This window comes from Austrofundulus limnaeus, unplaced genomic scaffold (genome assembly GCF_001266775.1).
Source record: "Austrofundulus limnaeus strain Quisiro unplaced genomic scaffold, Austrofundulus_limnaeus-1.0 Scaffold313, whole genome shotgun sequence".
Classification (NCBI taxonomy): Eukaryota; Metazoa; Chordata; class Actinopteri; order Cyprinodontiformes; family Rivulidae; genus Austrofundulus; species Austrofundulus limnaeus.
In genome coordinates this window covers 539,253-541,112 of record NW_013952715.1, presented here as the reverse complement: position 1 = coordinate 541,112, position 1,860 = coordinate 539,253, and the positions used below count along the sequence as shown (strand labels likewise).

The 1,860-nt window shown below is 41.7% G+C and overlaps 1 protein-coding gene across 1 annotated transcript in view; it reads right to left on the bottom strand.

Moving 5' to 3' along the window:
• Window positions 1–869: 869 nt before the first annotated feature.
• Window positions 870–1,860, bottom strand: part of scp2a (sterol carrier protein 2a) — a gene marked incomplete at its 3' end in the record, with an annotated part of 104,434 nt that continues 103,443 nt past the window's right edge. The window contains 1 exon segment of the mRNA XM_014021985.1: window positions 870–949. Coding sequence (XP_013877439.1) covers window positions 870–949 — 80 coding nt within the window.

Below are 1,860 nucleotides of genomic sequence, written 5' to 3'. Positions count from 1 at the left end.
AAGTAAAGTAACTTAAGTAAATGTACTTCATTACAGTCCATCACTGACTGATGAGAAATGAAAATTTGGACTTCTTGCTTGCTTTAAAAGTTTCTGTTCTCTGATCATCAGATCAGGTGGGTTAGAGGCGGCCCACTGAAGTCATCAGTTCAGCAAAACTCTGAGTGAAAACTCATTTATTTATCTGAGCCAACAGATTGGTCTGCCGCTCCAGCAAACCTGAAAACAAGCGCAGCAACCAGCCTGTGTGTTCTGTGGAGATCTGGGCATGAATCCAGCTCTTAATCATATCTGATGCAAACAAACAAGCTCTGGGTAATTCTTTTTATCTTGTTCAGTTTACTTACGTCCACAAATAAAATGAAAAAAAAAAAAAGGCCAAAAATGTGTTGCTCATTCTGGAAAAGCACTTAAAAAACATGAATGAACTAATCCCACTTTTATCAAAGCAGATGGGATTTAACGGCTCAATGAAAAATCATTGGAGTATTTCTGATCATCAATGAGGAATGGATTTACAGCTGGTACTCGGGACGAAGTTTCCCAAAGCTTTTGTTATTGGTTCACGTCTGTCCATGGGTTCTGATGTTTATGACTCCAGGTTAGTTTGTAAAATCCTTTGTAAACAAGAAAAAAAAAACTAACAAAGAACAATTACTTTTTTCCCTTTGATCCAAACCAAATCCATTATTCTACAGGCCTACAAAAGATTACACCTGAAGTGCTGCTGCAGACAAAAACAGGCTTGTTCAGGCTGATATATTCAGCTGCTAATGGATGTAAACAAAGGAGTGCATGCTTAGATAAAGGCTGATGATTTAGTTTGATGTGTAGAGAATAAAATAAAGACGTTTCTGGAGTGCACGTACCACTCGTGGGGTCAACTTTCCCATCATCAAATCCCGCAGATCCTCGTCGCTCAGGGACAACGTGCAGTCGGCCTTTTTATCTACAACAAAACCAGAGTGAAGATTTATTATGAAATGCATCACACTCGGAGTATAAAAGCATCTATATTGCTTCACTCGAGATAATGACACACAAAAAAAACCCTCATCTCAGCTCCTGTTATTACAGTACTTTGTATAGAAGCGCTGCAGAGTACACTCATTTGCATTTTGATAAAGTTTTTATGCGAGTAAAACACGTGCCGGTCGCAGCGCACGTGTTCAAGTGGAGCAGCACTTCAGACTTCGTGACTCGTGTGAAAGGCTCGTCTGAAAACCAATCCTCCGGAGACTCTGAGGCCTTTCAGGTAAAAGTGAGTCCTACCAGGGGGGCTCGTTTGAATCACTTCAAAAGGCAGCAGCTCTGAGTCAGGCACCATGTTGCAGCTCATGCACAGGATGTAAAAGGAAATCTTTCTTAGTCCAGTCACACTCCTCTAAACCCCACTCCCTGCTCACATGAGTTGTAAAAAGACCAGTGATTCAAAGAGTTGTCGGCTCTGAAACAAGAGCAGGGAAACAAGGGAAAACTGTAACACAGCTGGGTGTGTAAACAGATTGAACAAAACCTGGGCAATCGTTTTAAAGTTTGTGAGGCTGTGAGTGGGAGGTGGATGTGTTGTTAAAGAAAGCTAGACAAAATATTGATTAAATAGAACATTTAGTATCTCCTGCATATCGTTAACCATTTAACCAGTGGTGAGCACAGTTGCATTAACCTTATAAATTAATAACGAACTTAACCCGCGTTAAATTAATATCGGCTGTTTTTTTAACCACTAAAATTCTTACACCCATCCATCCATAGATTTTCTTCCGCCTATCCGGGGTCGGGTCGCGGGGGCAGCAGCTTGAGAAGGGAGGCCCAGACCTCCCTCTCCCCAGCCACTTCTTCCAGCTCCTCCGGGGGAAC